General features: G+C 36.5%; 1 protein-coding gene across 2 annotated transcripts in view; it reads right to left on the bottom strand.

The window, feature by feature from the left end:
- Positions 1 to 3,670: 3,670 nt before the first annotated feature.
- Pus7 (pseudouridine synthase 7) overlaps positions 3,671 to 25,570 on the bottom strand; it is a 137,137-nt gene continuing 115,237 nt past the window's right edge. Inside the window, exons 12-13 of one of the 2 annotated variants that reach the window (XM_083140504.1) lie at positions 22,191 to 22,342; positions 3,671 to 4,543 (exon numbers count right to left, since the gene is read on the bottom strand). In XM_083140504.1, the coding sequence (XP_082996630.1) occupies positions 4,131 to 4,543; positions 22,191 to 22,342 (565 nt within the window). In that variant the 3' untranslated portion in view covers positions 3,671 to 4,130. Of the gene's footprint in view, positions 4,547 to 22,190; positions 22,343 to 25,570 lie in introns of both variants that reach the window. The other variant, XM_083140503.1, reaches the window with a different exon arrangement.

A 25,570-nucleotide genomic window follows, 5' to 3' on the forward strand; every position in this document is an offset into this window, starting at 1 on the left:
ATTATAATGCACAAAACTGTTATCTAGGGGGTTTAATTACTGTTAACGATGTTTCACGAAGAAGGCCAAGACAAAATCAGGATGACGCCAATTTACATACACATTCATACAGTTACAAAGTCCGTGTACTTAGAGGTGGTGTAATGGCTGAGTTACCTGTTTGTTACAAGGCATTTTTGGTTTTATATGGTATCAGTGCAAGGTGTGTACAGACAATTCAGTCTAAACTAGCACTAACAGGTTCTGCTGGTAAAGATGACCGTGCTAAGCATAAAACAAATTAAAACGGGAACTCTGAATGCCATATACTTCCACATAAAATCCCTTAGAAGCAGGAGATCTCATTATAGCCTTCATGACAGTGAACGTGTTTATCTATCAGAAGAATTGAACATAAAAAAGCTCCATGCCATGTATAAGGAAAAAAAACACGAACCCTGCATCATATGAAACGTATCGTCATCTCTTCAACACAAAATTCAACATCGCATTTGGTTATCCACGGACAGATACGTGCAGCACATGCGATGAATTCAAAGTCAATAAACAAACTCTTCAGAACAAACTGTCTAACTCATCAGTTCATGAAGAGAAACTTCAATTACACGCACAGTTGCAAGACCTCAACACTCAAGAGCTCCATTTGCGAAGGGCAGATTCTTTCTTCACAAGGAAACGCCAAGCACGTCTCTCAAGTCAGAAGATGACTTCACGTGAGGCAGTAGGTTTTGACTCTCAAAAGAATTTGAAGTTACCCAATATTAATACCAATAATGTATATTATAAGAGACAGTTGTCATTTTTTCTATTTAATGTTCATGTTCTTTCCACTAAAAAGCATTTTATTTCATTTGTGTATTTCACAAAGCATTCATATTCTTTACTAAAGTATTTTACAATTCAAATGGACATTCATCTTTCTTTGCTTTTTCTTCTGTGCGAATAATGGACATTCATCATTTTTCACCTGCAAAATGTGCATTAAGAACGAATTTTGTCAAAAATGTGTTCTTCGTGTTTAAATTATTAGACACACTGTTATATCATTAGTTAAACAATATAATGCTTCAGATTATGTAAAAATTTCATACAGTGCTAAGCCAAATTGTAGATGTAAGAGCGTTTCAAACATTAAAATTCATTTAATTCCATTCCAGTTTCTTGTGACATTCATCTTTTTTCCCCTGTACCCTTCATGTGTTACAATATAATAAAATCATTCAATCATACTTCTACAGGGTGGCTACTCGCAGGGAATTCCTTGAATTCTGGGAACTCCTTGAATTCTGGGAACTCCTTGAATTCCAGGAATTATGCATGAATTATTAGCTCCGGGTATTTTGTGTGCATTCTGCGTGAATGTTTCTCACTGCAACTTTTATTAATCAAAATCCCATTGAATTTAAAAATATTTAAAAATGCATGAGGCAAATTTTTCTGTTTCGCTTTAATTTTTATTGAGGAAGGAAAAGAAAGCTGCATGGAAAATAAAACCGAATTCTTCCAATCTGTTTACTTTGTTAGTGTCCTTTGCAGAACAATCTACCCGACAGATGGAAGATTATTGCAAGATAAGATATCTTGAAGTTGATTAGGTAAATTTGAGTTTGAAAATTTGTGATTTGTGTTTGTAGATGTATTTCGAGTCTGAATATGTGAAATGGCAAATAACTCTGCACCTTAAATTAAATATTTTAAATATTTATACCGTTAATTAAATTGAATTAAAACTTTTGGATACATTGGAATCACACAGATCCTTTACCTAGTCTGGCCATAAATACTGTTACACACTGTTTTGTGAATAAATTGAATGTGGTTTCAGATTTTTAAATGTTCTTATAGTATGTTACATTTACATATATTACACACAAATAGCACCAATCAGTTTTCAAAATGTACACTTTTCGCCCTCACACAGGCTCGAAGTCTCCCTGGCAAGGCATCTACTGCAGCACGGATGGTCTTGATGGGAAAGTCCGCCCCTGCTGCTATCAAGGAGCGCTTTTAACTTTCAATTATAGGGTGCCTCTTCTTCCAGACAGTCCCCTCTAGCTCTGTGCACAGTTTGTAGTCCAAGGTACTGAGATCATGGCTATCAGATGGCCAATCAAAAGTGGAGATTAAATCAAGTACACTGGTCTCCAGTAACCGTCGCGTCATCCTTGTCTTATGAGCTGAGGCAGAATATTTCTTGAACATCCAGGATTCATTGTGAAACATTGTTTGGTTCAACAGTGTCACGAGAGGGTCCAGGTCACTTTCCACACACACTTTCGCACGGCTTTTAAGCCCTTTTCTAAAAAATGAGGCCTGGTGGAATTCTCATAGCTCACCCCCCACCAAACCATGACTGAGTAGGGCTGAAGCATCTCTGATTTTTGGGAACTCTGTCACAAACATCTCGAGAGTTTGAAGCATACACTCTTTCATTTTGGCGGTTAAAACTTTATTCAGTGGTGAACAATTTCTTATCAGTGAAGAGAATCCTGCAATGCCCATTGGCAATGTACGGCTGCAGGAGCCGTCCCGATTTCAGTTCCCTCTGCTTCTTCACTTGTGTCGTCATGAAATTTCCAATACTCCACCGGTAAGCTCCAATTCCAAGGTCTTTATTAAGTACCCTGAACATTGATTGTTGTGAAATGTTCAGCTCCTGTGCCATTATCACTTGCTTCCGGATGGGATTTCGGCGAATGCGAGCCACCACTGTTCATACGGTGTGAAGTCGACTAACTCTTGGGCGATCTTTCATGCTACTAGTATCAGTGAATCTCTGGATTGTCTGATACACAAACCTTTTGCTGATCTTCGGGATTTTTAGGGGCTGGAAAATCTGTGAGTGACTTCCCAACCATATGCAGAGCAATCACGGCTAATCTCTTTTCATATTCGCCCCACTCCATGCTAAGCACAAGAAGATGCAAGCTTGCTCTTTCACAGCTGAACACACAATGGTCAGAAGTGAACTTCAGCACAAGCATGGTTTATGAGCCTGACTACCGGATGCACAGTCCAAGCCGAAAGTTAATAACAGTATTTATGGCCAGACTAGGTATATTGTTAATATATTTGTGTGGCTTGGTGGTAAACCGTAAGGTTGAAATAGAGAAAGCATCTGCTTACACCCTTGAATTTTTTTAGTTTGCCTTGAAAACCAGAAATTATACTTGAATTTTATCATGGTCCTGGAGTGGCCACCTTGTTCTATGGTGAATATACTCTTTGCTACCATCGCTCATCGGAATTCCTTCCTTGCCTTAACCATAAAAATTTAGCATTTCATGCAGCGATGTTGAGAGTATTGAAGGCTGCAGCATTTCAAACTTCTAGTCATATTAACTAGCCATTCCAATAATCTGTTAAACAAGATGATGAAGATGATGATTGAAAAAATTACAGAAACTAATTAATTTAATGAGAAAGTGCAGACAAGAGCCAGTGGAATATAAAAAAACTAATGAAATGATGAAAGAAGATATAGATTATTCAAAATGGTAATGTCACTACAATTTTATGTACAATACTTCTCTTTTACTCAATTTTAAAAACACCTGTATGTATAATTTCATTTTTCATGATGGAATAAAAAAGGTACACTTAAATTCTGATTGTTGCATTTTAAACCAAAAACATGTGTTACTTTTGACAAATTATATTTTTTCACAAGTTGACAGACGAGTTTGCAGAACTGCTACAAATAATAAAATGAAAATTTAAGGAACTTTTTCCCCCAAACATAAAAGTATGTGGGTACATATGTATTGTATATTGTTCCATGAGCGAACAATTAAAGAAAATTTATTTTATCTCAGTCCAATCATGCAAGAAGAAAGCAACTATATATGTCACAAATGTATTCTCACTTTTTCCCATTGTTCAATGATAACAATGAATGTGTACGTTCTTGTAAACCAACGAAAAATAAATCTATGTCTGAATCTCAAAATATCAGTAGGTCCTATTATCAAGTAGGTTACTTCATTTTTCTGCATTTCTTGTGATAATCTTAAAGGTGTTTATTAAAAAAATAAATTACATCAAATATTTTTAAAAAAGTCATTTTCACCTATTTATTACAAAAGTCCTCATCTTACAAAAAATCAATTAAGACTGAAACTTGAAATGTTTCATGTTACATCAGTCAGATTCTCAATTTTAACTTGCTGATCTTTACTTACCTCCCCTCCATCAACCGTTTCACTCACTTCAATTGAACTGTTTACTTTGTCCGTCACCGAGTCTTCACTTTTTGCGTGACTGTCCTGCCCATCACAATCTTTCTGCGCAGAGACTTCTGGTTGTGCTTCCTTCTCTAACTTGGCCTTCTTCACAACAGCATCGTTGTCACTGCAAAATGATCTTTTAGCACTCACTGACGCACCAACCTCCAATCTGTCGGTACAGTTCGTCTCTTTTGCGTAGTCATTCAATGAGGACTGGTACTGGGTAGATGTGTCACTTTTCATGATCTCCCTCAGTGCCATAGTTGCGTACACACATGAAGGTAGGGAAAATTCAAGCACAACTGCTGTGAATTTTCCTTCTGGGGACAAGAAAGAAGAGACTATAAAGCAAGGTGCATTTATTTAAATCAGGTTGATTTAAATCACTTTAAATAAATAATTTATAGAATAACATACATAAGGATTTTGTAGATATCAGAATCACTTTTAGTGAATATGAATAATTAGTGGTATAATAATCTCTAGGGCTGATCCAATACCACTTTGAACCGATACCGATACTCTTACCGATTACCACCGATACCGATATTTGAAATTTCAATAATTAAAATTTGTTCAAAATATTGACTAATATTGGTGTAAATATTCTTCTCCACTTATATGCATCAATTTACTAAGAAATTTGCTATATAATATTTAAGAATTACATCAGAATGTTAATAGAGATGTTATGTAATCACAAGATACAGTTTTTCATTCAAAATTGGTGTAAAATAAAAAGAAAGTTTTAATTTTGCATTTCCAGGATAATTAGAAATTTGTCACATGACATTTCTGTGGACCCAGTGAAAGATCAAAATGTCGGAAAAGAATCGGCTGGTATCAGTAGATGAATTCAAACAGATACTTTCCATACCGATACCACTGGTATCAGCCGATACCATTACTGAATCAGAATCCGCTCAGCCCTAATAATCTCGTAATCATTTAATAGTGTTTATTAGGCTCTAAGAAAGAAAAAGAAAGGAAACAAAATATATGTCCTAATGGGGTGATCTCATACGAAAGCAAATGTAAACACAATTAAATTTCTCTAGATTTACAATTCAATAACTTTTATAGGCAAAAAGAGCAAACATTTTGTGCAGAAAAATGTACAAAATGCTAATCATGTTAAACTGTAAATAGTGTAATTATCATTAAACTGTAATTAATATGAAAGCTGATATTTTGCAAACTATCATTTAAAAATACCAAAATTCAGCTACAAAGACTTTAAAAAATATTTTAATTTACAATTGTGGAGTACATCCAGAATTTTTTATTTTACTGAAAAAAAAAATTACTGAAATTATGTATTATAGTTTCATTAACACACTCAACAAACATTTCCATACTAGGTTCATATGTACAGTATCAGAAACAGAAAAATATACATTTACATATAATTTATTTTTTATTTGCATTATTCAAAATTTTCAAATATTTTACAGAGCCGTTTACTAGAAAAGACCTTTCTATAAAAAAACATATATCTATATGTATGGTGCCAAAAACCATACCACTAATTTTTAAGCATGTTTTTTAAAAAAATATATAAAAAATCTATTTAGATAAAAAAAATCCGATATGTTTTTATCGTCTTGAGACACATCCGCACCTGCACCACGTCTTGAGACACAGATGAACAGAAGGATGAACCTCGAAAGGTTCGGGGATCGAACCTTTAGCCCTTTAGATGAAAGTAATTATTCTATTGGGGGTTAGCGGTAGCTCGTAAGCTCTCGCTTGGCTGCATCTGCTAACTGCAGGAGGTACCTGAATAAACATAAATTTACAGAACACTTTATAGAATGGCAACTCTCTAGATTTGGGTTACAATGACCTTAAGTCTGCATTGGCAAAGGATGGCATTAGAAAAGCATATTACCTGTCTCTCTTTAGAAGCGTGGACCGAAGGATTTGTAAAGTAACTGTCACTCGCTTGCTGAAGTTCGCCTCTTAAATTATCACTCAGCTTCGCTGCACTCCACTTCCAAACAAGTTTTTAAAAGTCTGCATCCAGCCTGAATCTCCTTCAAAATCAAACTCACTCTCCTCTCTCCAAAACTCAAAATCCCCTTCTCTTCCTCCCGAACCACTCTCCTGTTCTCTTCAAAACCCAAGCACCAACTCCCCTGTCTCTCCCGAGCCAGATCCAACTTGCCTTCCTCCTCATCAAAACTCCTCCCCTTTTTCTCTCTCATCAATTTTCCTTTGCAAATAATGGCGAATGCTTTTCGCTGAGCTGGTGCTGAAGTTAACACTTTCCTATACTTCCTGTCAGGCTGCCTAGCTACACGTAACTCGAAAATGAAAATGAGGGATACGTAACGGTATCCAGCTGGGCGAAAAAAATTCCTTTGAATTTTTAAAACGTTTAGACAAGTTGCAGGTACAGTGCCGGTTATGCCAATGCAGTCCCTTAGAAGGTCTATTTATTTAGTGAAGAAAAATAAAAATACATTTCACATCAGCGAAAATGAACACTACAGACTAACTCTAAAACTAAAGGGGAGGGAAAAAATTGCAGTCAAAATTAGATTCGGTTGACAGGTGTCAAGTCGTAATCTAATTTGGACTATCGAAGATCAAGACAAAAGCTCTGTGGGAGCAAACTAAAATTAAAAGCCGAGATGGCAATCAAAAATGAGAAGTCCAATGCCATATTTCGTTCGTCTCTAGCATGAATGAAATGAACGCGTGCGTACTACAATATTGATGCTGAGCACGCATACATTGGCTTCCAAGAAATGTTTATCAACACGAGCTAAGCTGTAACGTCAGCTCGGGTCAGAGAACTATGTTTGATACGTCAGACACACACACCACTGAACTCACTTGTCAGCTGAACTGACGTCAGAATGGCCAAAGCCATAAGTTGTGGCTCCACCCACTAAGCATGTGGGGGGGGGGGGTTAACACCAAAACATTAGGAATATGAGAGCAACAGCTCACGACACAATAAATTGCAAGGCAATTTGCACTAATATAAGAGGATCCTGGTGAATATATATTGTATCGAAGCACACGCAAGTTTCTCCGTCCATTGAATCTCTTTGAGAGAATAATATATGTATAGAAGATATAAGTACCATCTTCCAATAAAAATGAGAGAAAAAAAGATCGTTGAAAATATATCATATTATAGTAAATAATGCTATACTGCATTACGTATTAAAATACCAAAATTGTCCAACACCGTCCATTAAATATGAATAGATATTTGAATACACACGTGATAAGTAAAGAAACCCAACTTAGGCCACTACAAATACATAATGAGTGGAATATTAAAATTAAATGTCCATTATATGTGTATATCTTGGTTAATAAAAAAAAATGAAAATCCTACAGTCCTTGCTGTATGGCGTAAAAGTTCCTATGTAAGGTCCGGAATGTTCTGAAAACACACGAAAGCACTTGCGTGTAGTATCCACTGCATTCCATGGAGTCCGTGCAAAAGTGTTCGCAACTGCGAAAACCGGAACGAGGGGGTCACAATTTACATCCCAATCATCACGTGAGAATATCGGTCCTTTTGTAGTTTAAGGAACGAGAAGTGTTCATGATTGTACCACTGGATGTAAAATTCTGGGTGAGGGACGTTTGATGAGGCGGGGGGTAAATCTTGAAGATCGGCGGGTGAACAGAAGGAAGAAACAGTTGGAGTAATTTGTGCTGCTAACTGTACTGTAAAATTAATCATCCAGGGGAGAATGCTGTTCACCGGACTAGGGAACCTAGTCTCGTAAAGTCTGCCTTGCTGTAGAAGTAACAGCTAAAGTAGGTGTGCTTGGCGGGCTGCATATGCCTGCACTCGAAGATGGTAACACACTTGTGGTGGGGACCGTACATGAAAGTAAAGCTGGTCTTGCTGCGTACGGGCGTCTGAATGGTAAACAAATCGATGGATACTGAAGATGGGGAAAAAGGTGTCATGTTTTCTTCTGGCCACTTGAAACTTGTAGGCTGGGACACATGACGGGAAAAGTTTTCATCCACTGCATCACTTTGAGCTGGAATATAGTTCTGTCTGGAATTCCAGCGGAAATAAAGACAGTACTTCCGCTGCATCTTGAGGGCCGGAGCGTAGAAATGGGACAAAATTGTAGGTGTGCTCTGGTGGCTGGCACAAATCGCATCGGCCGACGGTCGCAGTGCAGTCCTGAGTTCGAGGAGGTAATGCGAAGTACTCGGCGGGTTTATGTATGCCGGGTGAAAACTGAAATTGTTGACTCCACGAACTGAGAGGCGATGGGAAATGGAGTTGCTCTCTGAAGGCCACCGGCGCGTAGAATTCCAAGTTGAAGGCGTCTCAGGAAGTCTCTGCTTTTCGATGTAGACGTCATGGAGATACGAGACATTATTAGGTGAGGATAGGAATGAGGTGGCCAATTAAAAAAAAAAGGAACAGGGAAAGGTTTCAAAATACAGTCTTTAAAATCACAATAACCCAGAGTATGCCATTCAAATAAAGGTACAAAATCACTAAAAATGGGGCCTAATGTCAAATAAAATATAATAACTAATAATAAAAAGCAATAAAGAATGTAAATCAATTTTAAATAACTGATATGCTAAAAATGTGAAGGTTCACGATATGAGACATTATTTTACCATTACGGGAGTGTAAACGTGGTGAAAATATTGATTGAAGGCTAACAAAATTGCAATAATTGCCTCTAAATCTAAAGAGGTGATAATAAACAAAAGTAAATGAGAGGAACCAAATTCTTTGAATTTATCTTCAAATGTTAATTATGTAGGTGACGTAAAAGGAATTGAAGTGACGCAATAATGACGTAGTATCCCTTAGGTACTAGTTGAAGAGAAATTTGTAAACAAACTAAAAATGTAATTGAACATGCCTCATCTCAATTGTCGTGTCCATTGATTGGAATATGAACAATCTCATCAGCAAAAATAAATTGTCAAAGTACTTGTCATATCCATACTACATTATATATGTGAATGCTTTATTTAAATAACTCCAACAGTTCACCATTATTAGTACTGAACTTTTGTCTTAGATGTATGAAGATTTCGAAGTGCCAACTTGGAATTGATGTTTCGACGTCGAACGCTGGATCGAGTTATTATCCGAAGTGCAAGAAAGTCATGACGTCAGAATAACTCTCGGGGGGGGGGAATTCTGGGGGGGGGAAATTCTAAAAGCTAAGCATGCTGGAACATGGTTCGATCTTGCCCGGCTGCGAGAGCAATAGAGTCGCCGCTAGGCAACAGATTGTGCGAAGTCAGGAAAAAGTAATGGGAGATGTATTGTTCTGCTCATAGTCAGTTCCTTGGAAAAGGAGCGGAGTTAGCCATTGTGCATTGTCATATTGCAAGCCTGTCATTGTATCAATTTTCATCGTTCGGCCGGAACTGTCCAAGGTTACTGGGTGTATGGGAACGCTGAATCGCAGCCTTCGGAGTTTGCTGGAATTAACTGACGCCGGTAAAAGGGAATGGAGGAAATTAACTTGCAAGAAATTTGAGTCGCCGGTATGGGACGAAGCTTCACTGGAAATCTGGAGGTGAAGAGGAAAAGGGGGGGGGGGTAAATTCTTGATTTGCAGCTCGAATTCATCGCGGCGCTCTGGACAGAAAGAAATAGTGGATGCGCCAAAGATCCAAGCGCGTGTCGTTACGTAACAAACGTGACTACACATTTGTGAATGTATCTTGTTCGAGTTCTATGCAACTTGATCATAACAATGATTCCGTATGAAATGAAATCGTTATCTGGGTCATTCAGTCCTATGCTAATCTTGTATTTCAAACTTTTCTTTTACAGGCTTGGAGCACGGGAAACGAGAACACAATAATCGTATTAAGAAAATATATGGCAAAGATCGCTATTATTAATATCTTATGCAAAGTAGATACGGATACTGAAACGCTTCGAAAAATATTTCCGAAAATGATAGCACCTGAACTGACGGGAGATTAAGATATAATATTATATTTACTAACAAACTATGCAAAGTGAAAAAGGTTGCAATCCTTTTTGGACCACTTAGTGCGCTGAATTCTCTTTAATTAGGCGTGATATTATCTCTATATTGACATATTTAAAAGGATATCGTAGCTATGCGTTTCCTATTCTTTTATATTAATGCAAATTACAACTATTCTCTTTGGAACTAAATATATGTAGGGTGGGTGGGCAAAAAGGGGGAGAAAAAATATAAAGCCTTAAGTATGTGAATATAGTTCAGCCATTACTAGTTTTATAAGACACGAAGGGTCAAGAAAACATTTTGTTCACGGGTCTCTATTAAAATATGCTTTGAATATTTATATATACGTAACATTTACTAAAGTCTTTATTCAGACTGGACATTATCGCCATTCTGCCGATAGCAGAAGGTACTTTCACCAGTTATTTGGGATCCCTGGGTAACTGGAGAAAATGGTATTCACTGAGCGCATTTACATATTATTTCGTATTTTTCACCATTTCTTCATTCTACTTGATAAATCTCACTGTATAAATGCGCATTGCATAAACTTCTAACGTCGCCCTGTGAACGTCACACTCTTCCGTCTAACTAGTGTGCATAATTGGCAAATAAATTGAGCAAAGTACATCCATGTGTTTAATAACCAATAAATATTCACATATAAAATTAATACTTTTCGTAAAATCGCCCAAATAGCTGTTGCCTGTTATTCGTGTTCTTGTGATGGACAGAGATGAGATGATGTTACAAAACCTCTGTGACTGCTAAAACGCGTTCTCATGTGTTAGTGGTTGCTCAATTTACTACGTATTCTCCGCTTGTTTAGGGTCTGACTGAATGTAAACACGATGAGGTCTTAAGGCGGAAGGCGTACAAGATTCTGCTTTATTAATTCTAAATATTGGTACAAATTCGCAAAACTTTAACATTATTTAATGAAAATTGACAATCAATTTTACCTTAATTTAAACAATCTCTAACGTGTATATGTTATTCAGTGAGTAAGTGATTAACGTCGTGATTAGGGAAGCACAAATCTGTTAATTAACGCTAAGGAACGTTGATATTGATGAATGCCGTAACTCGAAATATAAATATCATAATTGGGCTTCAAGTTTCAACAGAAGATATAATATAAATACACATGAAATTTAAGGTATTAAAATTTGTCGTGAGCTATAAAATGAATGCGTAGGAGGAATATTCAACTGTCCATCAAAGCAATAGCTCAGAGAGGGTAAAAAATATAACATCAACAAAAAAATCTCGCTAACATGTGAGAAACATCCGCGCCGTGCTCTCTTAATTGTGTCCAGTTAAATCATTATAAGTTGGCTTTGCCTAACTTTTGGGTGCTTGAAACAGAAATATATATATATAATATGTGTACGTACTGTTTCATATCACTAAAGCCTATTCATTGGCTTAAAACATCTTACACTCTGCCATAGCAGACTGCTTTATTTATCTATATATGCGCTTTATTCACCATTATTCATTTCTCGACCTATTTATGCATATAACTAAAGCACCTTTTTTTTCTAAACCAGAATCCACTAATTAATCGAGCGGTTTATACTCTGAACTAATGGTAGCGTCACTCTAACTACGTACGACCGGCGTACAGTAGCGGACATAATTGCTGCTTCATTGCCAGAAGTATAATAAGCGTTTCATTTCTTCACATGTCAACACATAGTTTAATAAAACAATTTAGTCCTTAATTAAGGTAACGTAAGGCAAAACGACTGACTCGTGAATTCCTCGACTATCTCCTGAAGCTAAGCATCCTTCTTTGAGGAGCTAGGAGCATTGTGTCATTACGAATATAAATGAGTCGACCGCGGAACCTTGTTCGTTCCCAAAACTACATTTATTTAAAATTAATATCCTCTTGGCAATAATCTGAACAGTTTATAGCTCATGCATTTTTGATCATCGACAAGTTACGGTCAGTTTTGAACGAAAATAAAAGTTTAACTTTAAAAAACTTTAATTAATAAACAACAAAGAAAAAAATGACACAGCATACTCGCTGCTGGACTCAGTGAATACATAGTTCAAATGAGTCGGAGTCAAGACTAAATTATTTTCCTCCTTAGCGATAATCTTACTATTCACTTTTAGTTAAGGATATAATTAATTAAAATACGTGAAAGGTAAAACTGAAACATGATCTGAGCAAAATTATCGCGAACATAAAATGTAAAAAAAAATCGTTCACATAATTTCTGTAGCTTACTGCACTGTTATATCACTTATCACATAAATCACGTACAAAAGTCATGTAAAAAATTCAATCTAAATTTTGCGTCAAAGGATCATCAAATTTGAATTTGCACTTTTCAAAAGTAGATTAAATCCTGGAAATGATGAAAAGTTTCCAGATGGGAGATCTGTCATAGGCAGGGTACCGGGTCCGCGAGCGAACCACAGCGCTACCAGGAGCGAAGCGATAGGGAAACATCCAAGGACGTCCCTGGGCCGGCCGCATTTTTGGCAAAATGGGCCTCCCTAAAGTCCGACAACAAACCTTCCGCGAAGCGGAATGACGGACGCTCCCGATACCACAGTGCCAGCCCGACGCGGACAACCGCGACGAAGCTAGGGCGCTGGGCTGTACCCAGAGCGCCCGCGGCTATGGAAGAAAACATTCTATTTTATTTTCCTCCGCATTGTATTGCGCGTGACTGCAGCGGTGATTAGCCTATCAGGGTGGGAAGTGACTCAAATTTCAACATCTTACATAATTAACATTCGTATCGTCGCTGCCAATTTCTATATAAGACTTTCACGTTCACCAATGTAAGTTTAGATAGCTCCAATACGTGCAATTTGAAATAACATTAGTTACCGTTGATAGTGCACTAATTACTCTAATTTGGAAGAAAGGGTGAATCTCCTGTTGTTAAAGGGGTTCGCTGTTGACTGTTATTTCATACATTTTCATCACATCCCTTTGTGTCAAAAGAAAAGCCAAATCGTTGGGTTAGGGAGGGGGCTAAATGACGTTAATTTTCATCACATTTTGTATAGAAATTGATGAAATTCCGCACCTGCACCACGTCTTGTGACACAGATGAACAGAAGGATGAACCTCGAAAGGTTCGGGGATCGAACCTTTAGCCCTTTAGATGAAAGTAATTATTCTATTGGGGGTTAGCGGTAGCTCGTAAGCTCTCGCTTGGCTGCATCTGCTAACTGCAGGAGGTACCTGAATAAACATAAATTTACAGAACACTTTATAGAATGGCAACTCTCTAGATTTGGGTTACAATGACCTTAAGTCTGCATTGGCAAAGGATGGCATTAGAAAAGCATATTACCTGTCTCTCTTTAGAAGCGTGGACCGAAGGATTTGTAAAGTAACTGTCACTCGCTTGCTGAAGTTCGCCTCTTAAATTATCACTCAGCTTCGCTGCACTCCACTTCCAAACAAGTTTTTAAAAGTCTGCATCCAGCCTGAATCTCCTTCAAAATCAAACTCACTCTCCTCTCTCCAAAACTCAAAATCCCCTTCTCTTCCTCCCGAACCACTCTCCTGTTCTCTTCAAAACCCAAGCACCAACTCCCCTGTCTCTCCCGAGCCAGATCCAACTTGCCTTCCTCCTCATCAAAACTCCTCCCCTTTTTCTCTCTCATCAATTTTCCTTTGCAAATAATGGCGAATGCTTTTCGCTGAGCTGGTGCTGAAGTTAACACTTTCCTATACTTCCTGTCAGGCTGCCTAGCTACACGTAACTCGAAAATGAAAATGAGGGATACGTAACGTTATCCACTCTGCTATAAAGTATGTAAATAAATTAGAGATAGGCCGATGTGAAATTTTGGCCGATACCAATAAAGTGCCGATATAAAATATTTTATACACGAGAGTGATCCAAAACAATGAACTCTCACTGGTATCATATCCCTCCTGTTCTTCGAATTTCCAGCCAGGCTCGAAGCAGAAGAGCATACCTTTATCGCACAGCAATTAGGGACATATGATACCTATTAGATCTCTCGTGACCTTATTTTTCATATCGCTCTCGTAAATTTCATAATAAATGTGTGTTAGGAGATGACTGCAATGCAAATGGAGCTGCATATTTAGAGATTTACTTTTAAGAAAAGAAGGACATGGAGATTGTATGTTTTTATCCATAAAAATTACAATGGCAGAATAATGCACAAAATTATGAGATATTGATAGATCTATCGGATTGGTAAAATAATCCATAATTTTACTGATAAACAGATCACCAATATGTCGATATCAGCCAATACCGATAGAGTATCGATTAATCTCTCCCAGACCTAAAATAAATACGAGGGTCATTCGGAAAGTAACTTCCGTTCGGGTATAAAAGAAACACCAGGACATTGTGAGGGTTTTTATTATATACAACTGAAATAGAGAACTCTAAGCTATTTTTCTACATAAGCACCGTTTCTGTTGAGACATTTATCATATTGGCGAACAAGGTTTACAATACCCATGTCAAAGAAATCTGCCGCCTGTGCATTCAGGTATGCAGTAACACTGTCCTTGAGATCCTGGTGATTGTTGAAGTGCTGTGCCTCTAGCCACTTCTTCATTTGTGGAAAGAGGTGATAATCACCATACGGGATACTTGTGGAAAGACGTCTGACAGTTCGGTAATCATGAACTTCCGATTGTCACGAATTTTGTCATTCACCTTGGAGACCAGTTCAATTGTCACAATTGAAGGGCGTCCACTCCTTGCCTCGCTGTGGATGTTCGTTCGTCCATCTTTGAAAGCACAAAATTCATCGGGAGAGTTGTGCCGTGTATGGGGAGAACATCATGTGTAACAGTGCTGTTCGGCAATAGTGTTGTGCTTTCAAGGATGGACGAACGAAGATCCATGATGCGCCAAGGAGTGGATGCCCTTCAATTGTGACAAAAGAACGGGTCTCCAAGGTGAATGACAAAATTCGTGACAATCGGCAGTTCACGATTACCGAACTGTCAGACGTCTTTCCACAAGTATCCCGTATGGTGATTATCATCACTTTCCACAAATGAAGAAGTGGCTAGAGGCATAGAGCTTCAACAATCACCAGGATCTCAAGGACAGTGTTACTGCATGGCTGAATGCACAGGTGGCAGATTTCTTTGACATGGGTATTGTAAACCTTGTTCGCCGATATGATAAGTGTCTCAACAGAAACGGTGCTTATGTAGAAAAATAGCTTAGAGTTCTCTCTTTCAGTTGTATATAATTAAAACTCTCACAATGTTCTGGTGTTTCTATTATACCCAAATGGAAGTTACTTTCCGAATGACCCTCATATTTGTAGTGGCAGGGTTGGAGAGGACACAATTACAAATGCACTGGCATTGAAAATAATCACTTGAAATTTTATAATTTAATGGAGCACCCAATTCACAAAATGCAGCCTAACACTTTGGCGGACTCAAAATATCCTCAAAATTCTGCAAAATAAGTCTTGTGTCACTTTTGTGCAACAAAACGAAGATGATGGAATTAAAAGACAGCTATTTTAATTACGGAGGGGACAAATTAATCAGTACTCATATCAGCTTCGGCAGATGTAGTCATATGAGTGTATTGTGTGCAAAGAACCTATAATTTAGCTTAAAATTCCAACAATTTGTTATTGATTGATTGATTTGGTGTTTTAAGTCCAGTTTATGCACAGTAAGGCTAATCAGGACTGGACCTACAGTTTAAAGTGGAATCCGAAGCACTGTGTGCCAACAATTTGTTATTATTTTCATGTTCATTAGAAATACCAATATGACTTTTCTGTTGGTATCAATAATGAAAATTTTACTAATCTGACATGAAACTGCAAATATTGCTTAAGGAACACACTGTATTTCACTGCATAATTGTTGCAGATGTTATGCCAATTATTATTATTATTATTATTATAATATTTTTTTTTTATTTTTTTTATTTTTTTTGCAAAATAGTGTAGCTTTTTCTACAAAGAAAATATGCTGGTATTAACAGTACTTAAAAATCATTTATTGCAAGGTAGACCGTCTTCAATGCATGGAATACTTGCATATATGTGTTAAAATTGATAGTCCAAATCCAAGCACATATTTTCTTTGTGAAAGTTTAGCAAACATTTTTCCAGTCAGGAAAAAAGTTAACACATTAGTTGTTAATGATTTGTGCATTACAGCCGAAATTTTACACTGGAGCAAATTTACTGCAGTGTACCAAAGTATACAGTGAAACCTTGATTTTACGTTTTTCAGGGGACCAAAGTGAAAGAACTTAAAATGCGGGAAAATGTAAAATCAAGGAAAATTTTATAGCACTTTGTTCTATTGGGACCATGAAAATTGAATGTATAATGCAGGAAAATGTAAAACCGTTGAACATAAAATCAGCGTTCTAATGTAATCTTCTATGTCCAAAGATTCTGCATTGCTTTCATTGATTTTTGTTTCTTTTTATCTTATGCGCCAATGCGACGATTACGTGATGAAAGGTTATAAACCAAATTTTCAACTGAAAAAAAAGCAATGTGTGACAATTATGCAGTAAATACAGTAAATAGTTCATTAACCTCTTTAATTAATGACTGCAATGGGTTGTATCACCGGAAAATAAATTGCTTATTTAGACATTTACTTACAAAACCATGGTGTATGAATAATACGTTAACATTCATCAACAAAACAGCAGGATTTTGCACTAAATTATAGACTTTATAGATATATTGGACAAGTAAAATTACCAAAATTTTGCTGATAAACACAATGACACGACTAAATTGATCTGTACCACCAAGTTACAAATTAATCTATCCCATTCTTAATGTTTGTTAAAATGTATTATATTCCCTAATTTTGTAAAGTTAATAACTAAATACACAGTTTCTTTTTCCAAACAAAATCAATTACAATAACCTGGTCAATACAGGGTAATTATAACTGATTCAACAGGTTTGAAAGAACTGCATTAAAAAATATATAACACGTACAATAAAGAATGATACATGAAAATAAACAGAAACTGTCCAAGTTTCAGACATACTTTCACAAATGTTCAACGTGGCTTCCATCATCACACGACACACATCTATGCGATAAGTCTAGTTCGACCCACATGCACTCTAGCATATCCCTACTAATAGTCGTAAAAGCAGCTGTAATGCAATCCTGCAGCTCAACCAAAGTTGTTGGTAGTGGTGGCACATACGCTGTGTCTTTCAAATGTATCAAAAGAAAAAAATCACAAACCATTAGGTCGGGAGATCTAGGAGGCCATGGGAAAAGCACTAAGTCATCTTGAGCACATTGCTCAATCCAACGGCGTGGGAGTTCTTCTTTCAGGTAGCGACGCACTTCAGTGTGCCAATGGGGCTGTGTGCCATCAAGTTGGAATACGAAGTTATTGGAATCCTTTTTCACTTGTGGAAACAACCACAACTGTAGCATATCGGGGAATGACATACCAGTCACAGTGTTCTCTGAGAAGGAAAAGGGACTGTACACTGCAGCAAACACATTCACTTTTGGGGAATCTCGTTCATGTTGCCCTGTAGCATGTGGTTGTTCAGTACCCCAGATACGAACATTATGGCGATTAACCTTGTCACTCAAATGGAATGTCGCCTCGTCACTAAACAGTAATATTTGCAATAACTGTATGCAGTACGGTTTCAGTTGCAATCGGGTTCGCAAAATCTTCCAGACAGTTGGATGCAGAAAATCAAGTTCCTGGCTGGCGCGGTACGTTGACTTCTGTGGGCTACATACAAAACTCACCCTAACTCGCTCCGCTGTTTCATCAGAAACACTTAGGACGTCCTGTGCTTTTACTTTTACACAGGCAACCAATTTCCTTAAAACTGTCGATGCCATGGCAGAATGCTTTGGTGACCTGGTGATGGAGTTGCAAACTGTCTCCGGAATGCATGCTGTATGGTAACAATGGAAAAACACTTCTTATATTCCGAAACACATAATGTTTTCTGCTGCATAGATGCCAGTTTGGAAAATAGGTTTGTGCTGCCATCTGTCGGCAGGCACCAAGGTTACAAATATGATAAATTAAACTTTCAGATGCGTTCTTTAGTTTCATGATTAGCACACACATATTATAATAATAGTTTTGGAATTATTTCACTTTAAAACCCGATGAATCATTTAGAATTACCCTGTACATTAATTAAGGAAATTAATCATGCATCATGCAAAATATTGGTTATCAGTAACTTTTATATTGGTACTTTATCAGCAATGGCAAAAATTTCATGTTAGAGCATCATCTCACACATGAATCTTTGAAAATTTTAGAGCAATACTGTGGAAGGTTCATATGATACAGGGTCATTCCACAGAATGTCATCACAAGGTGGTTGCTCGACCATTTTTGATTTTCTTCATATTTGGTATGTTGAACTCCTTAGAAAAGAGAAGTAAAAAACAGGTTTGAAATGTTTTTTATCTGTTGTGGTTTTTAAGTTACAGGGTGTCGAAAATCACAAAATTGCGCAATTTCATGAAAAATCAGCTTTTGCAAAATATTTAATATCTTCATAACGAATGAAGATATTTTAAAAATTCCAAGTTTATTGGAATCTGCATATGTTGCAGTACTAAAAAAGTTACATGGTTACATTTTGTAATAAAAAGCAAGCTATGATCAGTGTATCTGAAATATCAGAACAAATTGTGCAAAATCGCTGAGTTTTGGTTTTTTTTTATTATGAAAGGGGGACAGATAACATGTTAATTTTATTTTTATGTTGTAGTAGTATGTTAGTTAATTTACCCTAAAAATAAGCAAGTTGTTAACTGCTCCCCTTTCTGAGATACAAGAGCTTAAATATCGGAAAATTAGCAAAAAACAGCTTTTTGACCACCCTGTAACTCAAAGGGGGGAGCAGGTAGGATTACCAAATTTTGAAGGTGCTTCATATGTGCAAGCATGTTCAAAATCTCAAAATTTGGTGTTGTTATTCAAACTACTTATGGAGATACAGGCATTTTCCTTTATTACATTTCAACGTCAATTCGTTACATCGCTAGAGAAATAAAACTCAAAAAAATTTGTTAAAGTACAAATATTTTTATTTTTTATTCTGTTCTGACACAAAGAAAACATATAATACAAATTACATTAATATTTTAGGTGTTTTTTTTAATCAGCCAGTTCAATAAGCACTCATACTCTACAACTTGGACTTATCTCAATTTAATAAAGTAACCATTTTGTTAAACAAAAAAGAAAAATGTATAATAGTGTTTTTTTTATTGATGAGTAGGTAGGCTTAGTTGTGCAAATGTACAAAATTGTGATAAGCCATAACTAATGGTAAAATCAATGTATATTTCCTCATCCTCATTAACAAAGTAGGGGGCTATTATTTCATGGTCTTGAATTTAAGCAACTCTCAATTGCTTCACTCATCTCTGGTTGGATGTTATGTACTCTTCCTGTAGGTGTTGTTACCTCTAATGGTGATAAAACCTTCAAAATGTTTTTTGATTTTACTCACACATAGTCATCCTTGGATAATTTGAAACTTGTACTTGGACCACAAGGATGAAAAAAGTGTACATGGAAGTCCTGTTCATGTTCACATATATCTTTGACGACTCCCAGCCACCACTTTTCTTCATAAATACATGCCACATAGCTCCCTATTTTAACAGACTGAAATAATACATTGCAACCACAGTCTTCCTCATTAGAAATTCTCATATCTTCGAAGTTTGCAGAAAATGATGTCTGACGGACTCTGATAGTGGTTCTATTAACAGGGACGAAACTATGGAAACCTCGAGTATGCTTTATTGTAATAGATGAATGAAATCTTTCAGCTAGGAATTCAGCTGTTTCTTTAACCTTTTCTTTAGTAACATATGAATATTTTACTCCTGGTATATTATCTCTGCAGAAAGTAAACATTTCTTTTGGTGTTGTGATATGCATTTCATGTGTTCTTTGCAAGCTTGCCTTTGCAACAAGTCTCTTACTGGTTCCACCGACTCCATCACATGGCCCCTTACCATGTGATGTGGCGAAGAAATGCCACTCAGCATTGAGACCAAAATCCTCAAAATGGTGACTGAGGTTAATGAACTTATGGGACTTATGAGTATTTTTCTAACATTGTTGTTGATTGTTTCTGAATGTTTTACTGTGGTGGAAATGAGTTAATATCTTGATCTTTTTTTACAGAATTTAGAATTTTATTTGAAATTGAGAAGATAAACCACATGTAGGAAGATAACAAAGTTTAATTTCTAATTGCCATAAAGAAAAATGTATGTAATTTCCTTTTATAGAAGTAATAAGAAAGCTAAATTTTTCTTGCCAAATGGCTTTCATATCAATATTATGATGATATTGATATAATTATTTCTTAAAAATCCATCCTCTAAGGTGTGAACATTATTTTTAGAATTTTTCCTGTTTCTTATACCAGGAGACATATGACAAATTGACGTTGAAATGTAATAAAGGAAAATGCCTGTATCTCCATAAGTAGTTTGAATAACAACACCAAATTTTGAGATTTTGAACATGCTTGCACATATGAAGCACCTTCAAAATTTGGTAATCCTACCTGCTCCCCCCTTTGAGTTACAGGGTGGTCAAAAAGCTGTTTTTTGCTAATTTTCCGATATTTAAGCTCTTGTATCTCAGAAAGGGGAGCAGTTAACAACTTGCTTATTTTTAGGGTAAATTAACTAACATACTACTACAACATAAAAATAAAATTAACATGTTATCTGTCCCCCTTTCATAATAATAAAAAAAAAAACTCAGCGATTTTGCACAATTTGTTCTGATATTTCAGATACACTGATCATAGCTTGCTTTTCATTACAAAACGTAACAATGTAACTTTTTTAGTACTGCAACATATGCAGATTCCAATAAACTTGGAATTTTTAAAATATCTTCATTCGTTATGAAGATATTAAATATTTTGTAAAAGCTGATTTTTCATGAAATTGCGCAATTTTGCGATTTTCGACACCCTGTAACTTAAAAACCATAACAGATAAAAAAAATTTCAAACCTGTTTTTGACTTCTCTTTTCCAAGGGGTTCAACATACCAAATATGAAGAAAATAAAAAATGGTCGAGCAACCATTTTTATTTTTTTGTGATGAAATTCTGTGGAATGACCCTACAGTTAAAATGAGCACTTACTCTGAACAACTCTAGGTAGTTACAATGGTCAAGTAACAGTATCTATTGCATTTCTTAAGTCCTTGATTTTACATTTTTACTGATGCCATTACAGGGTGTACACAAAAAAATTAGTAATTCTGAACACAAATTAAAAATATAAAAATTCATTAATGATAATATGCTAACAGGTCTTGCATATTAAGCTTCAATAAAACAACGTGTTAGGGAAAAATATTCCTATGTTCGTTATAAATTATGTAGCAACAAGCTCTGTAGATTCCAAACAAGCATTAGTGCAAAATGTCAATTTTTTCTTGCTTGACCACAACTTTGTTGCACATGCAAGAGAGACAGCGAATCTCTATAAATCTTCAACTGGTTTCACTAGTGATGGATTTGTTATTACCATTTAACAATTGGGTGGTAGCAAAGACTTTTAATGTACTCTCAAAATTCACACACACACAAAGGTAAAGAACATGTTTTTTTTAACGTTCTACTATAGAATATTGTGCTTCTTAAAGTTTAACAGAAAAACAAGAAAAAAATTCTGGAATTAAAAAAATTAAATTTGTCTGAAGCTTAATTACTTTTCACATAGCTGGGGTATTTGTCAAGTGGGATAAAAATATAAATAAAGTAAATATGGTACAAAAACATAGTCGAAGTTCCTACAAAAGTGAAATGTTTTAGAGAGATGTTGGCACATGGTTTAAATTTCATTTACATGCACAGATAGGTTAATCGGAACAGAATCTACAATTCTGATGAGGGATTTCTCGGGCTGTTGGCATGCAGTATATGAAATCGTATTTTTAATGCTACTGCTCATGGATTTTTCTTTTACTTACCATTGTAATCTTCAGGTAGTTTCTCATCATTCAGAACCTCCCAATCAGAGAGTATTAATGGCTTTGCTGGATCAGAGTATTTCACTATTTTCCAACTGAAGTTTTCAGGAAAACACATCAGCCTTCTGTATGCACCTCCAAGTGAATATTTCCTATGGAACAGAACAATCGTTTTAGTACATGTACATAACATATTTTAATTTGGTTTTCATTAATGAACATACTGAGCTAAGAGGCAAAGAGAGAATGCATATTCAGGAAACGTTTGCACTGGAACTGTTATGTACTGGTACTGATGCTTAAATACTTAAAAAATTTGAAGTTTGAAATAATTATAAATATTAATATGAGGTGCATTTTGAAAAAGGAGGCTGATTATTTATAAAATGTGTCTGGCAACAGGGATCAGATCGCACCTGCAAAGTAACATCAACTTGTCCATTGGTGGCCCACCACTCATATTTCACCAGTCAGCTGTTGGTTATAATTTCAGTTAGAGTATGTTAAAATGGCTGCATGAATATACAATTGCACCTTTATGTGATCAGAAGTATTCCGGACACCCACCTGTAAATAAAGTACAAGTTTGGGCAACCCTCCATCGGGAACACTGGAAGTCAATACAGTGTTGGCTCACCCTTAGCCTTCACGACAGCCTTCACTCTCACAGGCATACTTTCAATCACATGGCGGAAGGTCTCCTGGGGAATGGCAGCCCATTCCTAGTAGAGCGCCAAAATGAGAAGAGGTATTGATGTGGGTCGGTGTGGTCTAGCACAAAGTCAGCATTCCAAAACATCCCATAAATGTTGTATGGGATTAAAATCAGGACTCTGTGCAGGCCAGTCCATCAGTGGGACATTGTTGTCGTCACATCACTCCCCAACAAGCCCTGCAGTATGGATGGGTGCTCGTTCATGTTGAAAGACACAATGGTCATCCCCGAACTGGTCTTCAATGGTAGGCAGCATGAAAGCAGTTAAAATGTCAATGTAAGATTGTGCCATGGCATTGCCATATAAAGCAACAAGGGGGTCAAGCCCCCTCCAGGAGAAACATGACCACACTGTAACCCCGCCACCTCTGAATTTCACTGTCGGCACTATACAGGCTGGTAGATGTCGTTAACCAGGCATTCGCCACACCCACACCCAACCATCGCATCGCCACATTGTATACCGTGATTCACCACTCCACACAAAGGTTTTCCACTGTTCTATGGTCCAGTTTCGACGCTCCTTGCATCACGTGAGGTAGTGTTTGGCATTTGCCTGCGTGGTTTGGCTTATGGGCAGCTGCTCAGCCATGGAAACCAAGTTGCCGCACCTCGCGCCGAAAAGTCATGACATGGTGCTTGGAGTAGATCTTGATGCAGTTCGGAATTCTGTGTGATGGTGGTGATGGATGATTGACGATTATGCTGTGCGACCCTCTTTAACACTTGATGGTTTCTGGAGGTCAACTGGGAGGTCGGCCTGCATGCCTTTGGGTTGTACACATCAATTCATGTTTCGACTTCAGTAGAACATAGGAAGCAGTGTACCTAGGGATGTTAAGGAGGGAGTAAATCTGGCGCACAGACCTTTTACACAAGTGCCACCCAAATACCTGACCACGTTGAAAGTCCATTGAGTTACTCAGACTATCTCATATTGCTGTCTCACGCTGTTCGTAAACTACTGAGATCGCTGACCATGTGTTCCATGTAGTAGATGGCAGTACTGTGTCGCCCTCTATGATAAACACATGTTTCACGGTGTGTCTGGATACTTTTGATCACATAGTATATAAGAATTCCTATACTACATCAAACTACCAAACTATATTAATTCACAGATTTACGTGAGATAATCAAAATATTAATACAGCTGTTATTTAATCACAAAATTCATTTCACACACAATGGTGGTGTAAAATTAATGAAAATTATTATAGTCATAATGCACACCCTGCAAGGTAACCATATATATATATTTCTAGATTGAAACCAGTTCAACCCTATTTCTGATGGAATTATGAAAATATGCTAAAATACCTAGGACTGCATCAGCACATTTATAAAATTAACAATCCAACATTCCTATAAATACCGAGTAACTTAGTTCAGTCTTTTTTGAATGAATGCAAATGTGAATTATTAATTATTTCATGTTACATCAGGTTGTGCACAGCCGCTTTGTTTGCAGCCAATTTTATTTGTCGTTTGCAGGAAATAACCACCACGTAGCGTTCGTTGCATCTGTACCAACTGCACATTTGTTTTAAATCACGAATGTCTGTGTTTGTATCTCCTGCCCCCTTGCTTGAATTTCATATGTTTACAAGAATCATGGCTGCTCAAAGCCACAATTCAACAGTGACAAACACACCTATACTGATGCTGCACAGATTTTTTCTAGGTAACATAAAAATAATGTAGTCACCTGAAAATATACATTAAATGACAAGTTAATGAGCTGCTTTTCAAGGAACATTTGCAATTTTATACTAGATTGGTAGAATATCAGTAATCAGTATTGGTATATTTTATATTGGTATTGGTTAATATTTAATAAAAATCCATTAGCATTGTAAATGATAAGGATTTGTGTATATTTCAATAAGTCCATAATAATCCTAAAGGTCTCCTTACTCAACGTTCGTCTTACAGCTCAGCAAATGCCAATATATCAGTATCATCCAATACTGTTACAGAATCTAATTAACTATCCTAAAAATTAAGCAAGATTCAAAATTTTAATTTATTTTCCACCAGCACTATATGGCAAAAAAAAAATTGTGATAAAATGACAGTTCATTTAATAATCCCATGTAATATTATGTGAATGTCTTAAAACAAAACTATAGTAAATTTATATATTGTAAAACCAATTGCAGTTATACCATATAAATTTACTAGTTTTGCTTTTATACACACAAACAGACCAAACCAGGAGCATTTCAAAAGAGTGATTACTCAAGAATATGTCCATTGTTGGCCACTGCCAGCAACAGTCAATCCTGGATTCAGATAATGGCTTTATTCCCATCTCTACATGTGACATGTTGTAATTCCAAATACTGACATGTGGTGGCAGCACTGCATGGAAACGGGACAGGTTGAAGATATTGTTTGTGGTGAGAAAAGCCAAACTTCCATTTGATTAGCCATAACTTGAACTTGTTGCGTTTCTATTCTCCTTAAGGATGACATGGAATTCTGAAAATTCTTATTCATAATCATCTTCAAACATATTCTCTAGCAATCAACTATCAAAAATGCTCCCACTTGCAACATGGGGAGAAATTCACACTCTCTTGTATATTGTTTTCTTTTTCTTTTCAGTAGCAGTGCACATTCTGACGATATTGAAATAAATGCACACCTGGTGCAAAACTGT

Source organism: Lepisma saccharinum, chromosome 18 (genome assembly GCF_977018435.1).
Source record: "Lepisma saccharinum chromosome 18, izLepSacc3.1, whole genome shotgun sequence".
Lineage (NCBI taxonomy): Eukaryota > Metazoa > Arthropoda > Insecta > Zygentoma > Lepismatidae > Lepisma > Lepisma saccharinum.